General features: G+C 48.0%; 2 protein-coding genes across 3 annotated transcripts in view; one reads left to right on the top strand and one right to left on the bottom strand.

Moving 5' to 3' along the window:
• The window catches only part of LOC121008279, a 36,100-nt gene extending 29,826 nt beyond the window's left edge, over window positions 1-6,274 (bottom strand). For both annotated transcript variants that reach the window (XR_005780546.1, XM_040440724.1), the window contains exons 1-3: window positions 5,882-6,274; window positions 5,322-5,448; window positions 4,345-4,418 (exon numbers count right to left, since the gene is read on the bottom strand). Coding sequence is in view for 1 of the 2 variants with exons in the window: in XM_040440724.1 (XP_040296658.1) it covers window positions 4,345-4,418; window positions 5,322-5,448; window positions 5,882-6,197 (517 nt within the window). In the remaining variant the exon portion in view is untranslated. The remainder of the gene's footprint in view (window positions 1-4,344; window positions 4,419-5,321; window positions 5,449-5,881) is intronic.
• Window positions 6,275-6,328: 54 nt separating this feature from the next.
• LOC121007910 overlaps window positions 6,329-22,280 on the top strand; it is an 82,216-nt gene continuing 66,264 nt past the window's right edge. Inside the window, exon 1 of the mRNA XM_040440179.1 lies at window positions 6,329-6,438. Coding sequence (XP_040296113.1) covers window positions 6,329-6,438 — 110 coding nt within the window. The remainder of the gene's footprint in view (window positions 6,439-22,280) is intronic.

Here is a 22,280-nt window from a genome sequence, read left to right on the forward strand (position 1 = left end):
TCCTGGAACCACATGCAGTTGCCTGCGGTCTGCTCTTGTTGTCAATCACAGGTGAGGGTTGAAGTATGTTGCCTCACGTGTGGTTGCCGCTGGCAACATGTTAATATTGGCAGTATAGCAGCCTGAGCTGTTGCTAGGCAGCTTGCTGTCAAGTGCATGCGGTTGCACCAGGCAACCTGTACTTGTATGTGTGCACTGCTTATGTTTGGTGTGCACGAGCTTTTGTGTGTGTGCACTTTCCCTTTAAGTGGCTTCACTACCCTGTCTGGTCTTGGAAGGGTTAATTCCCTTTCCAGTGTGTGTCTGTGTGGGTGTGGCTACTTGGACTATTTAGCCTCTGATGAGACCTGAAGCTGAGGGGTACGCCAGCCTTGTTATATGCTGGAGTCATCCTCCTGGTCTCTTATACCATCTGCCAGTGAGGGCCACCCTTGTGGTCATAAAAGTTATGCGTGATCTTTATTTTATGTTTGTGTGGTGTTTAGTATCACTGCAGCTATGGATCTGGTTTCCTGTGTGTTTATGTGTGTGTGCTGTGTCCTTTTTATGTTTGGTGTGGACACTAGCATTTGAGCACGGGATCCAGTCAGTGTGTCTGTGGCAGGTAGGTGTGGAAGTGCTTTCACTCACCTGCCATATCCATAGGCTGTTTATCCTTCCCCTTCCTTGCAGTTTGGCCAGTTTAGACTCCTGTTCCTCCGTGTCTAGGAGGAACAGGTTGTCTTACCCAGCTCCTAGCCCAGGGATCTCTTGAGGGCTAGTAGGGACCCGAGGTTCCTGAGTATGAGCTCTCCTACCATCTGGGTTGGCGCATACAGTTAGGAGTCAGGGTCAGAGTTAGGGACGCTGTAGGAGGTGACCTGCTCCCTAATTCTGTTGTCCTGGCCGAGCAGCTTCTCTATTCCTTAAGATCGCACGGATGAGGGTTTCCCCCACTCTCATCCGTGACAGTATGAAGGAGTCTATGAGATGCTTAACCATTGAGTAAACCTGCTGCATTTCAGGAGAGGGGTTCGAGGCATATGGCATTTGGGTTCGGAGGAGGGTAAAACAACATTTTTCTTTGTAGGTTTTTCCTACATGACAAATAACTGACGATATGGCCTCTCATTACAGCTTTGGAGGTAGCCCAGAGTAAAGGGACATTATCAGTATGGACAACATTGTCATCCAGAAAGGTGTTCCAGTGTACTTTAAGAAAGGCTTTAAAATCATCAGAATCTGCAAAGTACGAAGGGAACCTCCACTGTCGGGCACATGGGCATGGATCTGTTAGAGTGAGGAATAGAGAGAGGGGAGCAAGGTCCGAAATCGTTATCGGGTGAATATGGGAGTCATGGTCGCAAACAACTGAGAGGAGATAAGGAAATAGTCTCTAGAGAAGGATTGATGGGTGAGGGAGTGGCAGGTGTATTCTCTAGCTGTGGTGTCCACCAACCTCTAAGGATCACATAGAGAAAGATCTTCCATGAAGTACAAAATGGAAGTGGTATCTGCTGAGGATTGTGGGGACAGCGAGGAGCATTGCACTAAGTTAAAGGCTACCCCCATTATCAGATTTGTAGGGCCAAGTTCTAACAGTGTCTGGAGGAGCAGTGTGTAGGAGACATGTGTTTCTGGCTTTATGCATGGCAGGCAGTAGAGAGTTGTCCAAGTGTGAGAAAACTTGTGAACAGGTAGATCTCCCTGCCAAAGGTTTGATAAGATGTTTGTCCAAATCAGATCCCCAACATCGGGGACTGTGCAAAGGTGGCAGAGAGTAAATCCCAGCAGGATGGTGAATAGGAAGTCTGCTATCCGCAAATTACGATATCATGGCTACATCAAATATGACTGAAGAGGCAGAAAATTGGCTCAATAACAGAAGGTGATCCCAAAAGTGGCCACATGAGGGCAGCAGCCCCCATAAATCTCCTGATGCGGAACTAATAGAGGCGGGAAATCCAACCCAGTGTTATGAAGAAAGGAAGGTAGAGACAGTCAGAGATCTGGTAAAGAACAGTCCCTCAGCTCCAGTCACCTCTCCTAGGTGAGAGGGTGAGGGCTTCTTTTATGCTTGCTGGTGTGCCTCAGGCAGTGTACTCACCGGCGGCACTGGTGATGGTAGCGAGGCAGGAGGTGTAGGCCGCAGTGGTGGTGATGGGCTCCCCTGTCACTGCACCGTCCGCTAGGATAGCTGTTCTCTCTCCATATGTAAATTCTGCCTGTCTCTACTAGGGGTCCATACATACCTTCTCTACTAGGAGCCCATCTGCACCTTCTCTACTAGGGGTCCATACATACCTTCTCTACCAGGGGTCCATACATACCTTCTCTACTAGGGGTCCATACATACCTTCTCTACTAGGGGTCCATATATACCTTCTCTACCAGGGGTCCATACATACCTTCTCTACCAGGGGTCCATACATATCTTCTCTACCAGGGGTCCATACATACCTTCTCTACCAGGGGTCCATACATACCTTCTCTACCAGGGGTCCATACATACCTTCTCTACCAGGGGTCCATACATACCTTCTCTACCAGGGGTCCATACATACCTTCTCTACTAGGGGTCCATACATACCTTCTCTACCAGGGGTCCATACATACCTTCTCTACCAGGGGTACATACATACCTTCTCTACCAGGGGTCCATACATACCTTCTCTACTAGGAGCCCATCTGCACCTTCTCTACTAGGGGTCCATACATACCTTCTCTACCAGGGGTCCATACATACCTTCTCTACTAGGGGTCCATACATACCTTCTCTACTAGGGGTCCATACATACCTTCTCTACCAGGGGTCCATACATACCTTCTCTACCAGGGGTCCATACATACCTTCTCTACCAGGGGTCCATACATACCTTCTCTACCAGGGGTCCATACATACCTTCTCTACCAGGGGTCCATACATACCTTCTCTACTAGGGGTCCATACATACCTTCTCTACTAGGAGCCCATCTGCACCTTCTCTACTAGGGGTCCATACATACCTTCTCTACCAGGGGTCCATACATACCTTCTCTACCAGGGGTCCATACATACCTTCTCTACTAGGGGTCCATACATACCTTCTCTACCAGGGGTCCATACATACCTTCTCTACCAGGGGTCCATACATACCTTCTCTACCAGGGGTCCATACATACCTTCTCTACCAGGGGTCCATACATACCTTCTCTACCAGGGGTCCATACATACCTTCTCTACCAGGGGTCCATACATACCTTCTCTACCAGGGGTACATACATACCTTCTCTACCAGGGGTACATACATACCTTCTCTACCAGGGGTCCATACATACCTTCTCTACTAGGAGCCCATCTGCACCTTCTCTTCTAGGGGTCCATACATACCTTCTCTACTAGGGGTCCATACATACCTTCTCTACCAGGGGTCCATACATACCTTCTCTACTAGGGGTCCATACATACCTTCTCTACTAGGGGTCCATACATACCTTCTCTACTAGGAGCCCATCTGCACCTTCTGCCTCTATCTACTAGAGTACCAAATGTTCCTTCTGTCTGTTTCTACTAGGGGCCCATATATTTCATCTGCCTCTCTCTACTAGGTGCCCATTTTTACATCACGCCTCTATTCTTTCTCAATGACTTAAATTACAGTACACAAGACCGATGGAGCAGAAAACCAGCTTCACATGACAGCATCTCATTGACATCTTACTTTAGGACGAGGGGCTCACAGCATATAGTATATGACGGTCAGACCCTCACAGTGCAAGTTATAGAAGCCAAACACTCTCAGTGGATGTAAATCCTAGTGTATCTCCGTACGTATGTGATAATATGAAGGTTCTTTCATCCAGTACACAAAAAAGATAGAAGTGTATTCTCAGAATGTGCAGACCACCCACACACTGCTCAATGGAGATGGTGACACACAGTAAAGCCCACCCATGACCAGAGACCAGGAGCATACAGATTATCTCTAATGTATGTGTTGACCTAGTGGAGATCTGCTCCATCACTGCTCCCAGGCTGTTATTTCATAGGTTCTTTCTCAATATTAATGATGCACCCTGGTGGGAGATGTCCGCTCTTGTATACCCCATCACTGATGAACACCCTGATTACTGGGACACCCATTGGATCTGGGATAGAACTTTATATCTGTGGGCTAACACTACAGTCTTCTTGTTGAAGACGAAACAGCTGTGTCTTCATCCACGTGAGCAATCCCCATATTATGAGTCCTTCCGTCACTCACAGTCCACAGGTAATATAACTGTGTCTACGGACTACGACTAGCAGTGTCCGGTCCACTGTCCCCCCAATATCTCTAATAGAAAAGTCTGCAGGTCAACAAAATGCCAAGATCTTGTATTTACCTGTGAGATCTCGACAGATTTTGAGGAATGTCTTGATTATCTCCACCTCGTTTGGTGCAATTTCTCTCTTCACACTGTAAAAACAGTAATTTTATGGTGAGTTTTTCTGCAGATGGCACAAACCCGTTCACCCTAACAGGTATTAACAGGTATTATCCACAGTGGTGCTTGCCCCTCCAATGATCTATATAACTTTATAAGCCCAATCAATGCTGTCATCACTGGATGGTGACTGTAGGTGCCGCCATCATCTGACCACATCCTTAAAGGGAACCTGTCATCAACTTCATGCTGACCGTACTGAGGGCAGGATAAAGTAGTGACAGAAATGCTGATGTCAGCGGTGTGTCACACATCAGCTAACAGTAAGTGGTTGCCGAGAACCAGCATCATAATCATTGCAGCCCAGGCCTAGAAAAGAGTCACGGCCACCTGAGAAGAGTCCTGGTTATTATAATCACCTGCACCTCACCGATCTGCTGATGATTGGCAGTTCTCTCCTAGATAGAAAGGGAGAAAACTAGGTCGAAGACTGTCAGTCATCAGCAGATGGGCGGGAGAGCAGGAGATTATAATAGCCAGGACTCTTCTCAGGTGGCCGTGACTCTTTTCAAGGCCTGGGCTGCAATCATTATGACGCTGGTTCTCGGCAACCACTTACTGTTAGCTGATGTGTGACACACTGCTGACATCCGCATTTCTGTCGCTACTTTACGCTGCCCTCAGTACGGTCAGCACAAAGTTGATGACAGGTTCCCTTTAATGCTGCTGCCATTACTGACATTCTGTGCTCCCCCTCACCTGGAATAGAAATAGAATATTGGGAGCCTCTGACCAACGTGTGATTACGTGTGATGTACTATGCTTCATCTAGACAGTCCTGGCAACTACTAAAACGAAGAGTCATGTCTAAGAATGCCAATTCCACTGACCCCAGATAACCATGTACCACCCAGAATGCCCAATTACTCTCCCACCTGTAAACGAATATGGGCACAATAATATCACTGTAGTTTGGCTCTAAGTCTGAGTCTTCAAGGCGATCCAACACTGCATCAAATTCCTTTGTCCATTCAACTCCTCTATTCAATGGGACGAAATTTCCTGGAGAAGAAGAAATAAAGAACAATACAGATTTATAGTGATATGTGTCATAATAGAAGATCTGAAAACTCCAAAATAACCAAAGTCAACCAAAACCCATGGCCCCCTGCCAGCACACCAGCAGCATCAGCCCCAGTAGCCCCTGTTCGGTGACCTCTCTCCCCGATGACTTCTTCCTCACATTAGAACTGGTGTCACAGCTTTATCCCTCTCACAAGGAGCAGTTTGGACCTCCAAGTCCCTGATGTCCTCCACCTCTACACATATTTCTAATTCCTTGAATTTCTCAGTCACATCATGTCAGACAACAATTGGTGGAGGAAGTGTGACAATCAGAAATACCATTCATCAGGGTCTGACCAGAGTCAGTGGCCTTTTACCTATCATGGACATTGGTATGACCCATCTCCGGCAAAAAGTGAATGTCTCCTACCCAGATGAGTGTAAATCTCCCCGGTCTCTAAGGAGTTTAACGTGGCACATCCTCGGTTGTCCACCATGGTGATGGTACTGGTGAGTGGATAGGCGTTCCTAACAACGGTGAGGCCACCATCAGCTGAGCCAGATGCAGCATGGGCTTTGAACTGCTGGTCCTGGAGGACATATTTACACGAGTTGATGAGGGATGATTTCCCGTGTCCCAGGAAGCCCATGAGCTGTATGAGGACTCGGTTGAAGCCTTGGTTTCCCAGGGTGCAGTTATTTAGGGTGTAAGAGAATATGTACTCCTTCAGCTGATTAAATTCCATCTCTGACTTCTTGTAAACCTAAGATTTGAGCGTTCACAATGGAAGCAGAACTATCTCTGAAGTGAAAGTAAAGAGATTCCTAGAAATGTGTCTGAGTGGGCGTTCACAGGAGGAGGATGTGTGATATAGTCATGAGGGCACAGGGACATACTGCACCACCCATTCTGCGTTACTACTGGAAATCCTGGACTCCACCCAAGCTGCAGGTTTTCACCACCGCTGAAATATGTAAGATTATTGGGTGAGATTTACTAAGACTTTGATTCTTATGTAAAATTTCTGCTGGAGTAAGAAGCAAAGAGTTAATAAATGTGGTGCATATTCTGGGAGTCAGTCCATGTGCCAGAGACTGAACTCTACGCCTGATATGAGCTGATTTGGGGTTTTGTATTGTTTTTCCTGTAGTCCTCGCCTTAATGTCAAAAGTGATATAAGAAATGTTATTGGTGCTTTGCTCAGAGGACACCTAAGATGATGAGACAACCTCCAGTCCTCGCTCTGGTCTCCAGTCATCCTGTACTGCAGGGATTACAACTAGTGAACTGAGCGAACTTGTGTTTTAAGTTCGGCGTCTAAAGTTTGGGTTATCGAAGTATCCGCTACCACGGACCATAACGGAATTCAGAATCCATAACGGGATACTTCGATAACCTGAACTCGAACTTTAGACGCCGAACTTAAAACACAAGTTCACTGAACACTAATTACAACTGTTTTGAAACTACAACTCCCAGAATCCTCCAGACAAGAACAGCTGAGTAAGTGTGCATCCTGGGAGTTGTAGTTTCCCAGCAGCTGGAGTGCCAAACGTCACCGATCGGTGCTGTAGGTTTCGCATAAACAGAATCAGAGAGGAGACAAGAGTACAGTGTGACTCAATATTATTACACAACGCAACTGCAAAAAGACTGGACCCTACAGTGTTCACTTTTTTGGTGATAATCATTAGGTATGCAGCCATACATAGTAACATAGTAACATAGTACATAAGGCCGAAAAAAGCCCTATGTCCATCCAGTTCGGCCTGTTATCCTGCAAGTTGATCCAGAGGAAGGCAAAATGCATTCCTCTTACCATATACATTCATTGACAAAAAATGATAATAATCCCCCCCTCCCGATAGAAATGTCGTATTGCTGCAAAACTCATCCTGCAGTTATTCCTCGGGTAGATATGTAAATGGTGACAGGGATGGTCTGATTAGACATTGGGTCTTGCCACAATAGGGCGTAAATGTGCTTCCCCTCCTGCCCTATAAAAAAGGCTCTCAGAGGCTTCTTTTGAGTAGTGTACCTCTTGGCAGTGATAGTTGACTGCTAGACATGACTATGATGCATTTTTCCCAGTTGACAGACTTTGAGGAGGCACTTTACTGGACTGGGAGAAGCAGGATGTGGTTTTGATGAATTGCCCTTCATCTAGGCCGTTGTGACCTAGCTGTGAGGAAGTGTTGGAAGCAGTGGTTACAAAAGATCAGGCACACACGGTACACAAGCTCCAGATGGTGTGATGATCGGGGATGCCATTGCATATGACAGTTGGTCACCCCTAGTAGTGATGCAGGGACACTAACAGCTCGTTGATATGTTCAGGACATCCTGCTGCCACATGTGTTCCTCTCATGGCAGGGCTGACAACTGCTGGATGTAGTGATTGGTGAAACCATCTCATACAACACTCGGTTACCCCTAGTAGTGATACCAGGACCCTATCAGCTCAGTGGTATGTGGAGGACAATCTTCTGCCACATGTGTTCCTCTCATGGCAGGGCTAACAGCTGCTGGTGTGAGGATCGGGGGAGCCATCACATGATAGTCATTCACCCCTAGTAGTGATACCAGGACCCTAACAGCTCAGTGGTATGTGGAGGACAATCTTCTGCCACATGTGTTCCTCTCATGACAGGGCTGATAACTGCTGGTGTGAGGATCGGGGGAGCCATCACATGATAGTCAGTCACCCCTAGTAGTGATACCAGGACACTAACAGCTCAGTGATTTGTGCAGGACATCATGCAGCCACATGTGTTCCTCTCATGACAGGGCTGATAACTGCTGGTGTGATGATCGGGGGAGCCATCACATACGACACTCGGTTACCCCTAGTAGTGATACGAGGACACTGACAGCTCAGTGGTATGTGGAGGATAATCTTCTGCCACATGTGTTCCTCTCATGGCAGGGCTGATAACTGCTGGTGTGAGGATCGGGGGAGCCATCACATGATAGTCAGTCACCCCTAGTAGTGATACGAGGACACTGACAGCTCAGTGATATGTGCAGGACATCCTGCCGCCACATGTGTCCTCTCATGGCAGGGCTGACAACTGCTGGTGTGAGGATCGGGGGAGCCATCACATGATAGTCGGTCACCCCTAGTAGTGATACGAGGACACTGACAGCTCAGTGGTATGTGGAGGACAGTCTTCTGCCACATGTGTTCCTCTCATGACAGGGCTGATAACTGCTGGTGTGAGGATCGGGGGAGCCATCACATGATAGTCAGTCACCCCTAGTAGTGATACCAGGACACTAACAGCTCAGTGATTTGTGCAGGATATCATGCAGCCACATGTGTTCCTCTCATGGCAGGGCTGATGACTGCTGGTGTGATGATCGGGGGAGCCATCACATACGACACTCGGTTACCCCTAGTAGTGATACGAGGACACTGACAGCTCAGTGGTATGTGGAGGACAATCTTCTGCCACATGTGTTCCTCTCATGGCAGGGCTGATAACTGCTGGTGTGAGGATCGGGGGAGCCATCACATGATAGTCAGTCACCCCTAGTAGTGATACCAGGACCCTAACAGCTCAGTGGTATGTGGAGGACAATCTTCTGCCACATGTGTTCCTCTCATGGCAGGGCTTCTATTTTTCAGTAGGATAATGCTCGGCCACGGACAACAAGGGTTTTTCTGGAATGTATACTGGAGATTAGAGATGGCCTTATGGTTTGCCCGGCGGTCGTTTCACGGCGAACTTTGCTCGTTCGCGGTTCACTGAATGGGCGAACATATGGCGATATCCGCCGGCGCCATATTCTTTTACATTGTGCAGAACTCAGGTGGTACAGGACGGCCAATGGAGACGTTTCAGCACATGGACACAGCCCCTACCTTATAAATAAACCCGATCTGGCCGCCATTTTACATTCAGTCTTTATCCAGTGTAGGGAGAGGTTGCTGTGTGGAGCAGGACAGGCTGTTAGGGACACCAAACGCTGGCTAATAGGGCCACAAAAGTCCTTCTAAGGACTGGTATAGGTGTGCTATCGATAGGTGTGATACACAGAGGGGTGTGATATACCTATAATATACTTTCTAACATAGATAGTATATTAAAGTGCATTTGTCTTGTGCAGCAGTTGTGTGCGGTTCTGCTGCGATACCGCAGGTATATAGAGGGACAAACGCTATTGGGACAAATAATTGATACTGGTGTGATTGACCAGTATTATACTTTCTATATAGTGCATTTGTATTGTGCAGCAGTTGTTTGCGGTTTTGCTGCTTCACCACATCTACACAGAGGGACAAACGCTATTGGAACCAATAATTTCTACTGGTGTGATATACCAGTTGCTCCCCCCCCCCAAAAAAAAAAATTGATTGAGGCAGGGGTGTGATATTCCAATAATATACTTTCTATATAGTGCAGTTGGGTAGTGCAGCGGTTTGCGGTTCTGCTTCGTTACCGCAGCTACACCACTGGCGAATCTGAGGGAGGGGGGGGAATAGGCAACGGGTCAATCCCCCCCCCCCCCGAGAATATAGTGAGAGTCAGGGTGCAGAGCGGAAGCGTTCATCTCCATAGTCATCTGTATCGCCGTCCTCAGGACAGCGATACAGATGGAAGTGCTGCGGCGGGGGAGGGAGAGGCGTCTTCCTTCCTTGTTCCTCTGAGCCGTACAGCGCGGGACACAGGCCATGGAGGTAAGTATAAGAGTTTTTTATTTTTATACGGGACAATATTTGTGGCACATGATTTGGAGGGGGGCATGGAGAGGCACTTCTTACTGGCACATGATTGGGGGGGCATCTATGGGGGCACCTCTTACTGGCACATTATTGGGGGGAATCTATAGGGGCACTTCTTACTGGCACATTATTGGGGGGCATCTATGGGGGCACTTCTTACTGGCACATTATTGGGGGGGCATCTATGGGGGCACCTCTTACTGGCACATTATTGGGGTGAATCTATGGGGGCACTTCTTACTGCCACATTATTGGGAGGCATCTATGGGGGCACTTCTTACTGGCACATTATTGGGGGGAATCTATGGGGGCACCTCTTACTGGCACATTATTGGGGGGAATCTATAGGGGCACTTCTTACTGGCACATTATTGGGGTGAATCTATGGGGGCACTTCTTACTGCCACATTATTGGGAGGCATCTACGGGGCACTTCTTACTGGCACATTATTGGGGGGAATCTATGGGGGCACCTCTTACTGGCACATTATTGGGGGGAATCTATAGGGGCACTTCTTACTGGCACATTATTGGGGGGAATCTATGGGGGCACTTCTTACTGGCACATTATTGGGGGGAATCTATGGGGGCACTTCTTACTGGCACATTATTGGGAGGCATCTATGGGGGCACCTCTTACTGGCACATTATTGGGGGGAATCTATAGGGGCACTTCTTACTGGCACATTATTGGGGGGAATCTATGGGGGCACTTCTTACTGGCACATTATTGGGGGGAATCTATGGGGGCACTTCTTACTGGCACATTATTGGGAGGCATCTATGGGGGCACTTCTTACTGCCACATTATTGGGAGGCATCTATGGGGGCATCTACTGAGGCCACAAAGAAGGGTTATTTTATATGGGGGAAGGGGGGAGAGGATCACTATGGGGGCTTCTACTGAGGCCACAAAGAAGGGGTATTTTATATGGGGGAAGGGGGGAGAGGATCACTATGGGGGCTTCTACTGAGGCCACAAAGAAGGGGTATTTTATATGGGGGAAGGGGGGAGAGGATCACTATGGGGGCTTCTACTGAGGCCACAAAGAAGAGTATTTTATATGGGGGGGCTCTGTATGGTACTAGTATTATCAGGGGGGTTTATCCGTTTATCGGTTTCTACAGTATAATATTGGCGAGCACAGCGGCACAGTATTGGGGGCAGTAGGATGATTTGTCCAGAAGATGGGAGGATCTTTTTCGACCCTAGCAACACCCCTGACCTCCACCCATTCCACTACGCCGCGCCCACGGACGCCGTGACTGGCATCTCAACAGCAGCAGCAGAAAGTGACGTCATGTTCTAGGTGGTTGATAGACCGGCAGGCTGAGCGGCTACTTCCTGCCAAGCTAAACCTGTCTGCAAACATCGTCCATGATGAGCCAAGGTCAAAATAGCGTCTCTGTGTGATGTCATCGAGTGCTGGGAAGGCTGTTACTGGAAATGCAGCCAAAGGCTGTGTATGATACTGCCGGCTGTACCACTGTATCTAAGCTTATCATGTGTTATACAGACACCACCACCACCAAATCCCCTCCGCTCGAGTCAGACAAATTATTATCCCATCCATTCCCAGACCTTTGCGCAGCCATTCTTGGCATCGGATCAGGAAGAGGAGGTAACAACGGCCGCCACCCAGCGGTCTGACAACAGCACCCAGATCAGCCCAAGGAGGGTGGTCTCCGCTGTTGCTGCCAACTCCGAAATCTCTAATGTCAGTGGTGATGAAGGTGTCGATGTGCAGCGTCCCACTACGTGTGTGGGCTCTGCTTAAAAGCACTTTTTTATATTATTACAAGCACTAGGTTGTCATGTATAATAATTCTGCATTAGTGTATCTGCAAAATCCCTGTTAACAGGCCTATTAGGTGTAATTTATACATCCCACCACTAGATGGGGACAGAGCTTAGGTCTTATATATACCTAGGTTAGGCCTAGTTAGTCAGTTGAGACCAGGAGGGAGTAGAGAGGATGTAGTTCAGAAGTGAGCAGATCTGAGGTAGTCAGATCAAGTTAGTGGGAGGAAAGATAGAGTGAAGACTTTGCCACACAGATTAGCTTACTTTCACACTTGCGACAGGACGGATCCGACAGGCTGTTCACCCTAAAAGTCTGGCAGCTCTCGCCGTGCTGCGCCGGAGCTCCGCCCCCGTCCCCATTATAGTCAATGGGGACGGAGCGGCGGCACGGCGAAATAGCGGAAGGACGGATCCGACAGGGTGAGCAGCCTGTCGGATCCGTCCTGCCGCAAGTGTGAAAGTAGCCTAAGTGAGTGGAGCCGACTTCACTAGTAGATGTTACTCAGATGTGAGGGCAGAAGAGCGTTTTCCTTCTGTGGCCGGACTGTAGACTTGCATCCCTGACCAGTAGGAGAAGAGTTTGCCTCCCTGGAACAGAAACAAGCTTCCTAAGGAATCATCGGTGATAAGAGCCATTATTGAGGGCCACAGACACCTTTGCACATGGTGGAGGTTTATAGCTTCAGGCAGCCACACCAACCTTCTGAGGGACAGATGAGTTTTCCTGTCTACACATACTTAGCATCTAAAGGAACCAGGTCCACCTGACCCACTGCTCCAAAACCAACCAAGCACCTGACAAGCCCTAAACAGTGGATTTTCAGTATCGTCTCTGTACCATCTAAAGACTGCATAAGTGTACCACAGCAACTGAAAGACATCTAAAGTAAAAGCTGTGAGTAGCATCTTACCACTGTCTACCTCATTATTACCACTACTGGTTGTACCACCATTAACGGTACTGGCGTCACGACAAAAACCATCAAGGGACTCAGCCGCAACAAGCACCCTAAGCACCCCTGACATCAAGGGCACCTCAACCTCCATCTTGGCTGAGGCTTCCTACCACAGAGCGTGCCCCGGAGGATTTCGTGCCGTCCACCTCAACACTGTGCTGCCGGCCCAGGGAGGCTTTCTGCTAACCGGGAGTAAACTGATGAACTGGGTGTTATTACTGGCCCCTAATCGGCCCACCGTGCACCTCTTGTGTGGCCCCTGCCACTGGCTGGCTGCACGTCCGCGCATGAGTAACGCCTGTAGTGTACTAGTGCGGTGGGATCAGCAGTAATTTACAAGACATATGGAGGACGGATCACAGTAGGGGCGATATCAGCAGAAGACAGCAAAGCGTCTGAAGACGCCAGGAGTTGTAATATGATCAGGTGACCAGTCACATGAGGGGGCGGGGCTTAGCACTGTGTGGGGCGGGGCTTAGCGCTGTGTGGGAAGGAAGTGGTGAGCAACTGGTTTCAGACAGACTGCTGAGCCTTATAGTTCTCTGCCCTTATACTCCTTCCTAGTACTGTCCTCTGGTAATCAATGATGACAGCCTGGCTGGACATGTGCAGGGCCGGTGCAAGGATTTCTGCCAACACAAGAGAAGCTACATTCCCCCCCCACAACCAGAACTCGGTGGGGGTGTTGTAAAAAGGAGAAGGTGATGTGACATGGAGAAGGTGATGTGACATGGAGGGGGAGAAAAGTGACATGGGGTGGGATGAGAAATGTGACACGGAGGGGGTGATGTGACATGGAGGGGGAAAAAAGTCACATGGGGGGAGAAATGTGACATTGATGGGGAGAAATGTGACATTGATGGGGAGAAATGTGACATTGATGGGGAGAAATGTGACATTGATGGGGAGAAATGTGACATGGAGGAAGAGAAATGTGACATGGAGGGGAGAGAAATGTGACATGGAGGGGGGAGAAATGTGACATATACATGCACATACACATGTATAGCAGAGAACTACAAGGCTCAGCATGTCCAGCCTGTCATTACTGATTACCACAGGGCAGTACTGGTAGATGGTATAGCAGAGAACTACAAGGCTCAGCATGTCCAGCCTGTCATTACTGATTACCAGAGGACAGTACTGGTAGATGGTATAGCAGAGAACTACAAGGCTCAGCATGTCCAGCCTGTCATTACTGATTACCACAGGGCTGTACTGGTAGATAGTATAGCAGAGAACTACAAGGCTCAGCATGTCCAGCCTGTCATTACTGATTACCACAGGGCAGTACTGGTAGATAGGATAGCAGAGAACTACAAGACTCAGCATGTCCAGCCTGTCATTACTGATTACCACAGGACAGTACTGGTAGATGGTATAGCAGAGAACTACAAGGCTCAGCATGTCCAGCCTGTCATTACTGATTACCACAGGACAGTACTGGTAGATAGTATAGCAGAGAACTACAAGGCTCAGCATGTCCAGCCTGTCATTACTGATTACCACAGGGCAGTACTGGTAGATAGGATAGCAGAGAACTACAAGACTCAGCATGTCCAGCCTGTCATTACTGATTACCACAGGACAGTACTGGTAGATAGTATAGCAGAGAACTACAAGGCTCAGCATGTCCAGCCTGTCATTACTGATTACCACAGGGCAGTACTGGTAGATAGTATAGCAGAGAACTACAAGGCTCAGCATGTCCAGCCTGTCATTACTGATTACCACAGGACAGTACTGGTAGATAGTATAGCAGAGAACTACAAGGCTCAGCATGTCCAGCCTGTCATTACTGATTACCACAGGACAGTACTGGTAGATGGTATAGCAGAGAACTACAAGGCTCAGCATGTCCAGCCTGTCATTACTGATTACCACAGGGCAGTACTGGTAGATGGTATAGCAGAGAACTACAAGGCTCAGCATGTCCAGCCTGTCATTACTGGTTACTACAGGACAGTACTGGTAGATAGTATAGCAGAGAACTACAAGGCTCAGCATGTCCAGCCTGTCATTACTGATTACCACAGGGCAGTACTGGTAGATGGTATAGCAGAGAACTACAAGGCTCAGCATGTCCAGCCTGTCATTACTGATTACCACAGGACAGTACTGGTAGATAGTATAGCAGAGAACTACAAGGCTCAGCATGTCCAGCCTGTCATTACTGATTACCACAGGACAGTACTGGTAGATACTATAGCAGAGAACTACAAGGCTCAGCATGTCCAGCCTGTCATTACTGATTACCACAGGACAGTACTGGTAGATACTATAGCAGAGAACTACAAGGCTCAGCATGTCCAGCCTGTCATTACTGATTACCACAGGACAGTACTGGTAGATACTATAGCAGAGAACTACAAGGCTCAGCATGTCCAGCCTGTCATTACTGATTACCACAGGACAGTACTGGTAGATAGTATAGCAGAGAACTACAAGGCTCAGCATGTCCAGCCTGTCATTACTGATTACCACAGGATAGTACCAAATATTCGTGAAATATTGTGAGTTAGAATCTTGCCCCTGCCGCTCATCACCGCTCCTGCCCACTGCCTGTCCAAGTCTGAGGCCGTCTGCTGCCCGCCCGGCTGGGCTCCAAATTAAAATATCATCATACTGGTATTTTTTAGGTATTGGGGGCACATGGGCCGCAGCATAGTACTATCAGCATTCATATTGTTTCTCTTTACAGGGTGTGCAGTAATAACGGATACTGACTAGACCTGAGAGATTATAACACTGGCTAGAGAAAACAGAGTAGGGACATGAGGTCTGATTGACATATTTCCGCTCTGTAGCAGGTTCTGTCTATTGTATTTGGTACCATATATAATCCTGCAGAGCGGAATGTCCTCGGTGGGGAATGAGACAAAAATGGTTTTCTGGACGACACAATCCTTAGAAATGGATGATGTTACTTTCTTACTGTCGCCTCAATTCTAAACAATGTAATTAACGTCTCTCCACGAGATGATAGAATTTGTCAGAAACGTCCAGATTTTCAGTTCAGAGTGAAGTGCTCGAGTGCTGGAGGAATCGGACCCATTGTAACTGAGGCCGGCTTGTCGAGGTACTTGTCGAGGTACTGTGTGACTGTTCTGTGTGGCTCTGGTTACTCCTCCTGGCTTGTTCATTAAACAGTCTACATGATTGCCCTCAGAGAAGATGCCATAAAGATCTCCTATCTCAGGTGTGATAGGGAGCCTCCATACCTCCTCTTTCACCTTTGGACTCCCGCTCCCTATCTACAGCCTTCTCTTCAGATGCCATCACATTTCACCGTGTGAGCTCTACATGAAAGAGGCTGCTGACAACCTCAAGGACAGCACTGAGGCCGACACCTCTATCCTGAGTGCGAGATACAAATGAAGCTGATGAGGATCCAGGGCCGATATTACTGACCAACGAAGGAAAAACTCAACGTAATCCTAGAAAAGGAGAACAGGAACATGGGGAACCTTAAATCAAAAAGTGCTGGAATCCAAACTAAACCAGAGCCGAGTCCTAGAGCTAATAATGATGGGCCAACAGAACCAAAGAAACCACGTATGGAACCTATACAAACAACATTACCCCCAACATCACCACAAGATCACAGCGAGAAAGGAAACAGTACAAACAACGCAGGATACAACGAAAGTACAGACCCACTGCAGAGAAAACCACCAACACAAAGAAGAGAGGCCACCTCACCAGATCACACACCATCTCCCCAAACCACTAAAGTCACAGCAGATGGACAACCAGCGCCCACCGCAGTAATGGACGGTAAAGGCATACCACCTGCCAAAAACCAACCCACCGCCCAAAAAAGGTAAGTGTCAGAAGAGTCGCGATGTCCGTCCATCCAAGAAAGTAGATTGTACTGCTGAGATAAAAGAAAAGCCAGCTATCACTGTGATATATATACAGTGATACCCTGACTACTATGTAACAGGGGGCGGGGCTGTGACAACCTCCCAGACATGATATACAGGCAGGTTGTCAGCAGTAATAGATGAATAGATGTTCCTGTAGTATATGGTGTGTGGATCTCATGTCTGACCACATGACATTATATCAGTGATGTCATCAGCAGGGGGCGGGGCTGTGACAACCTCTCAGACATGATGTACAGGCAGGTTGTCAGTAGTAATGGGTGGTAGTATAAGCTGTGTGGATCTCGTGGACACGGTCAGTCACATTCATGAGGAAGTTACTGAAGAATTCTCCCTGGAGTCCATCATTCATCATCTTGGTTGCACATTTCCTGAAAGCTACAAGATCGAAGGTTAAAGTCATCAGTGAATTGCATTTCTTTCTTCCTTTGGGGAATGTTCTGTGTAATTAGGAGACGATGAGAGGCGTGTGATCTATCTCTGGCTGACATTACAGGATGGATGATGATTGGAACATCACTGTCCAGCCATCAGACCATAGAAGACCCCACCACAGTGAGTCCCAGACATAGGTCTCCATCTCATCAGTCTAGAGACATTCCTGGAGCAGCCTCATCATTTGAGAAGCTTACACCTCTTGTTGTCAGAGATGCCACTAAATTGTCCCAAATGATGAAACAAAGGACAAAGTAGTATCTTTATACTGGTGCCACAGAGGACTCTCCAGAAAAAGTAGACTCCAGTACCTTCAGCAGAGATACCAGTCCCACCATGTACATGTGCCAGCACAGTGCCCTATGATACAAAGCTGACTCTGTCCCGCTCCCTTCTCTTCAAACAAGAAAAAGATATCAACAACCAATCAGCAGCAATTTATGTCTCTGTCACTTCCTGTAAAAATATCTGCAGTCACCAATCAGAAGCCTCTTACGTGTCTCTGTCACTTCCAGCAGTCAGAGATGGTGGGGGCACAGAGGTCTTTATTACTATGGAGTGGGCACAGAGGTCTTTATTACTATGGAGTGGGCACAGAGGTCTTTATTACTATGGAGGGGGCACAGAGGTCTTTATTACTATGGAGGGGGCACAGAGGTCTTTATTACTATGGAGGGGGCACAGAGGTCTTTATTACTATGAAGGGGACTTTATTTCTATGGAGGGGACACAGAGGTTTTTATTACTATGGTGGGGGCACAGAGGACTTTATTACTATGGAGGGGACACAGAGGTATTTATTACTATGGTGGGGGCACAGAGGTCTTTATTACTATGGTGGGGGCACAGAGGACTTTATTACTAAGGAGGGGGCACAGAGGACTTTATTACTAAGGAGGGGGCACAGAGGTCTTAATTACTATGAAGGGGATTTTATTACTATGGAGGGGGCACAGAGGGCTTTATTACTATGGAGGGAGCACAGAGGTCTTTATTACTATGCAGGGGACTTTATTACTATGGAGGGGGCACAGAGGTCTTTATTACTATGGAGGGGGCACAGAGGTCTTTATTACTATGGAGGGGGCACAGAGGTCTTTATTACTATGGAGGGGGCACAGAGGTCTTTATTACTAAAGAGGGGGCACAGAGGTCTTTATTACTATGGAGGGGGCACAGAGGTCTTTATTACTATGGAGGGAGCACAGAGGACTTTATTACTATGGAGGGAGCACAGAGGTCTTTATTACTATGGAGGGGGCACAGAGGTCTTTATTACTATGAAGGGGACTTTATTACTATGGAGGGGACACAGAGGTCTTTTTTACTATGGTGGGGGCACAGAGGACTTTATTACTATGGAGGGGGCACAGAGGTCTTTATTACTATGCAGGGGACTTTATTACTATGGAGGGGACACAGAGGTCTTTATTACTAAAGAGGGGGCACAGAGGTCTTTATTACTATGGAGGGGGCACAAAGGTCTTTATTACTATGCAGGGGACTTTATTACTATGGAGGGGACACAGAGGTCTTTTTTACTATGGTGGGGGCACAGAGGACTTTATTACTATGGAGGGGAAACAGAGGTATTTATTACTATGGTGGGGGCACAGAGGACTTTATTACTAAGTAGGGGGCACAGAGGACTTTATTACTATGGAGGGGGCACAGAGGGCTTTATTACTATGGGGGGGGCACAGAGGGCTTTATTACTATGGAGGGGGCACAGAGGACTTTATTACTATGGAGGGGGCACAGAGGACTTTATTACTATGGAGGGGGCACAGAGGGCTTTATTACTATGGAGGGGGCACAGAGGGCTTTATTACTATGGTGGGGGCACAGAGGTCTTTATTACTATGGTGGGGGCACAGAGGTCTTTATTATTATGGAGATGGCACAGAGGTCTTTATTACTATGGAGGGGGCATAGAGGACTTTATTACTATGGAGGGGGCACAGAGGGCTTTATTACTATGGAGGGGGCACAGAGGTCTTTATTACTATGGAGGGGGCACAGAGGTCTTTATTACTATGGAGGGGGCACAGAGGTCTTTATTACTATGGAGGGGGCACAGAGGTCTTTATTACTATGGAGGGGGCATAGAGGACTTTATTACTATGGAGGGGGCACAGAGGGCTTTATTACTATGGAGGGGGCACAGAGGTCTTTATTACTATGGAGGGGGCACAGAGGTCTTTATTACTATGGAGGGGGCACAGAGGACTTTATTACTATGGAGGGGGCATAGAGGACTTTATTACTATGGAGGGGACATAGAGGACTTTATTACTATGGTGGGGGCACAGAGGACTTTATTACTATGGAGGGGGCACAGAGGGCATTATTACTGTGGAGGGGGCACAGAGGGATTTTTTACTATGGAGGGGGCACAGAGAACTTTATTACTATGGAGGGGGCACAGAGGGATTTTTTACTATGGAGGGGGCACAGAGGACTTTATTACTATGGAGGGGGCACAGAGGGCATTATTACTGTGGAGGGGGCACAGAGGGATTTTTTACTATGGAGGGGGCACAGAGAACTTTATTACTATGGAGGGGGCACAGAGGGATTTTTTACTATGGAGGGGGCACAGAGGACTTTATTACTATGGAGGGGGCACAGAGGGCATTATTACTGTGGAGGGGGCACAGAGGACTTTATTACTATGGAGGGGGCACAGAGGACTTTATTACTGTGGAGGGAGCACAGAGGGATTTATTACTATGGAGGGGGCACAGAGGGCATTATTACTGCGGAGGGGGCACAGAGGGCATTTCTACTATGGAGGGGCACAGAGGGCATTACTAATGTGAAGGGGGCACAGATAGGGCATTACAACTGTAAAGGGGGCACAGAGAGGGCATAACTACTGTAAGAGGGCACAATGTGGGCATAACTACTGTGAGGGGGTACAATTTTTTTTTTAACTATGGGGGGGGGGGACAGAGAAAGGACCCTCCTCCGGGTGTCAAACACTGTAGGCACGCCACTGAAGCAGGAACTATTTGCTCCCCGCTCCACCATTGAGACGCCAGCGCTCCGCAGCAGGATGTCCTCACACATGGTCCTGCTGATCTGTGTAGGAGGAGGAGGAGCGGGGCAGGCTGGGAATCAGCCTCTGCTCCTCCTACACAGCAGCGCCATGTGTCACAGTATCCTGCTGATGGGGAGCGCAGATCATGGGAGGAGCCGGGGGACTGAGGCCAGGAGGACTTATTGTTTGTTTTTTTCACTTCCTGTAGGGAGCACATATGGGCATAACCAATGTGAAGGGGGCACTGGGCACATATCTTGGCATATCCACCATAAGACGGCACATATCTTGGTATATCAACTGTGAGGGGGCACATATTTTGGGATATCTACTGTGAAGGGGGAACATATCTTGGCATATCTACTGTGAGGGGGCACATATCTTGGCATATGTACTGTGAGGGAGCACATATTTTGGGATATCTACTGTGAGGTAGGCACATAAGGACTGATTCACATATATCCGCTCTGGAGCATGCTATGTGTAAGGTATTTCATCTATAATACATGCAGTTTCATTGCTATAAGCGCCATGCAAAATGCCACAAGGGGGCCCACTGAGACTTTATCGCCGAAGGGCCCACATGAACCTGAAGCCGGCCCCAGTAGATGCCTCAGTGGTGGGACCCAGTAGATGCCTCAGTGGTGGGACCCAGAAGATGCCTCAGTGGTGGGACCCAGTAGATGCCTCAGTGGTGGGACCCAGAAGATGCCTCAGTGGTGGGACCCAGAAGATGCCTCAGTGGTGGGACCCAGTAGATGCCTCAGTGGTGGGACCCAGTAGATGCCTCAGTGGTGGGACCCAGTAGATGCCTCAGTGGTGGGACCCAGTAGATGCCTCAGTGGTGGGACCCAGTAGATGCCTCAGTGGTGGGACCCAGTAGACGCCTCAGTGGTGGGACCCAGTAGATGCCTCAGTGGTTGGACCCCCACAATCCATGTTTTATGTCTTATCCTATTGATTGGTCATAGAACAATATGCTGTGGACTGGTCATGCACTTGGCATCCCGAGATCCCAGGTTTCTGTAAAATGCAACTGATCTTTATTATAGACTGCAGGGAGCACCAACCAAGTACCTACCTGCAACTTAGGCCCAGAGTCATGTTGACAGCTGATACTTCAGGCTCCATTAGATCACAATTGTCTTACCTGAGCGAGCAAGATCCAAAATCTCAAAAAAGGAGAAAAAAACATAAAAAAATGTACAGGTGACCCCACTCCTGCCAAATAAGGCAGTACATCCCAACAAAGGCTTCTTGGAACCCAAGACCATAGCAGCAGGTACCGCTTTTTCTGATTTTTAGCAGTCCGCACATCTCCATCAGAATCGAGCTCCAGAGAAGGTTTCTAGAACACTTCCTAGGAATGTGGATTCTAAGACACTAAGATTCTTTGAGGCAGGAATGGCAGAAGAGGTTTTCAAGACATTTAAACGGTTCTCCGAGGTTCCTTCATGGTGATAACATTGAGAATTTCTAATTTAGGGAGTGGGCTCCCATCATATACACAGATGAAACTTCGCTGCCCTTGCCCCGGCATGGTGCCAATAAGGAAATAAGAGCGTGAAAAACAGGGAAAAGTATAAAATTTACAAGGTACAATGTCCACACAAGGTACAGATCAGGGCCATATCTACTGACTGGGAGGGCAATGCAGGAAGTTAAGGACTGGGTTCTCAGGAGACGGTAATGGCCTCTCCGTCTGTATATGCTGTGTGTCCTTTCACTGAATATACTGTTACTGTATACAATGCCATTGAACGTTACTATACGATACTGTTGCAGGGGCCCTGACAATAAAATCTTTTATTCCTCATCCTGGGTGGGCCCCTTCTGAGGTCGAGCACCAAAGAAGCCGCTTCCCCTGCTACCCCCATAGCGATGCCCCTGGTAATGACATGGGCGGCAGTTCATCTGATTGGGGGCCCTTACAAGGTTTGTCAGGAATATCAGGAGCAGGACAACCCTATAACATGT

This window comes from Bufo bufo, chromosome 7 (genome assembly GCF_905171765.1).
Source record: "Bufo bufo chromosome 7, aBufBuf1.1, whole genome shotgun sequence".
Classification (NCBI taxonomy): Eukaryota; Metazoa; Chordata; class Amphibia; order Anura; family Bufonidae; genus Bufo; species Bufo bufo.